This window comes from Pundamilia nyererei, unplaced genomic scaffold (assembly GCF_000239375.1).
Source record: "Pundamilia nyererei isolate P.nyererei 1_Seehausen unplaced genomic scaffold, PunNye1.0 scaffold00100, whole genome shotgun sequence".
In the NCBI taxonomy this organism is placed as follows: domain Eukaryota; kingdom Metazoa; phylum Chordata; class Actinopteri; order Cichliformes; family Cichlidae; genus Pundamilia; species Pundamilia nyererei.
In genome coordinates, this window is record NW_005187501.1 from 1,281,603 (window position 1) to 1,283,618 (window position 2,016).

At 43.6% G+C, this 2,016-nt stretch overlaps 1 protein-coding gene across 2 annotated transcripts in view; it reads left to right on the forward strand.

Annotated features, from left to right (window-relative positions):
• The window catches only part of nkain4 (sodium/potassium transporting ATPase interacting 4), a 53,661-nt gene that overhangs the window by 40,354 nt on the left and 11,291 nt on the right, over positions 1–2,016 (forward strand). For both annotated transcript variants that reach the window (XM_005740457.1, XM_005740458.1), the window contains exon 5: positions 709–769. In XM_005740457.1, coding sequence (XP_005740514.1) covers positions 709–769 — 61 coding nt within the window. The remainder of the gene's footprint in view (positions 1–708; positions 770–2,016) is intronic.

A 2,016-nucleotide genomic window follows, 5' to 3' on the forward strand; every position in this document is an offset into this window, starting at 1 on the left:
ATATCTTTCCACGTAGCACTTTTAATTCTTATCCCTACTTTTATTTTTTCCATGTCTATTTAAGTGTTATCTATGACACCATGTTTGCACTGAAGCACCGCAGCAATTTCCTAATGTTGTAAACCTGCTCAACATTTGGCAATAAACCCCATTCTGATTCTGATTCTGATTCTGATTCTGATTCTGATTGGCAAGGGCTTCATTTTTCAGCACGCCATACTGGCACTGCAGTAGAGCCATACGTGGATACACAATGGAACACTATCAGAGTGCAGACCTCAACATTATTAAAGCAGTGTGGGATCATCTTGACAAATGAACGAGAGTTCAGGCTGTGTAGAAGAAGAAAGGTGTTCATACCAAATATTTACTTCCAAGCTCATTAGAATTGTACAAAATTGCAAAAAGAAGAAGAAGTAAAGCACAAATTTGTAAGGTGTCTTTTTAAAATGTTTTTGCTCAATAAATGTCTTTAATGATTACTCGATATTCTTGTTCACAGAAAGATTTAATTAATGAACAAGTTATTCTGGCTTTGACCCTGCTCTTTGAGCAGTGTTGCATCACCAGTTACTTAAGGATGCGGAGAACAAACCCATTTTCCTCCTTTATTGTCTCTTTGTCTATCGAGGAAAGCACTCAGCAGCTTAACTTCAGCCTTGCAGGTCTGTGGTGTCTAACCTCCTATGTTTGCTTGTGTGTTCGCAGCTCCTTGGCTTCGTGTACGCCTGCTATGTTGTCAGCGCTATCACTGAGGAGGAGGACAGCTGTGAGTGACTTAACACACACACACACACACACACACACACACACACACACACACACACACACACACATACACACACTCATTCTTGCAAAGGAGTCTCACAACAATGAGTGAATCACACCCAGAGCCACTCGCACAAGGGAGACGAAAACGCCTGAGTTGAGGGGAATAAAGCTGCATCTTTCTTCTCCCTCTTTTCCTGTCCCACCCTATACCTCTCCTATCTGTACCTCCTTCCTCCCCCACACCAGCTGGGCCCTCTTGTTTTTCTTTCCCTCCAGAACCAAAGGAGCCCTGTGTTACTCTCCACACCTCCTTCAGCCCATTCTTTCCTCTCCTTTCGCTTTCACGTGTACGCTGGGCGCCTTGTCTGTCGCAGCCTGTCATCCTTGCTGTTGTTGGAAACCTGTTATTTCCCCCCTTTAATGTACTGTGGCCTTTTGTTTTCTCACTTTCTTCTTTCTGTGTGCCCCACGTTTTAACACTCCAGCCGTCTCATACCTGGTAGAGGTGAGACGGGGCTCTTGCTAACAAACACAAACCTTCTGCCCCCCCCCCCAGGCCTGTTTCTTTTGGAGCAACTGAAACATCTAGATTTCTTCTCTGAAGCGGCTCCTCGCAATGTGCTATCTCAGGCCTCTTTTTCTTCTGGTGTATGCTGATCTGTGTTAGTTCCTTAAGTTAAAGTTAGTTGAGGGTGAGAGGTTCATTCTTTTCCTGTCAAGCATAAACAAGCACAGAGCTGGTGAAGAGTGTGGGAAAAGACAGCAGGGAACCATGAAATAAATAAGAGAAGATGGGGGGGGAAGCAGAGACGGACACTTTTGACAGCAGCTGCTGTGACCTCATAGGCAGCAGGTCGGAGGTCCTGCAAGAGGTTAGCCAATCACAGGCCAGGAAAAATTTGATCTAAGGGTCAATGGTAGTCATAAATTTCTGATTTGTTCTGCAGTAGCTCTCATAGCTACACAAGCCTGTCCACAAGCTTGAGAATCTGTCCTCACAAATATATCATTTAGTAGTTAAATGGACCACTGGCATAGTTATGTACACGATTTTTAGAATACTAATTTCTAGAGCCTGGCTGTGTTCGTGTCTCTTTTGTTGCTTTTAATGTGATTTGAAAACAGAGTAATGAACAAAACACTACATGCACTAATTGAATTAAAACTGCAGGCTCTTGTAATTTGGTGGAATTGAGATGTGGTGTGTGTGTGTGTGTGTGTGTGTGTGTGTGTGTGTGTGTGTGT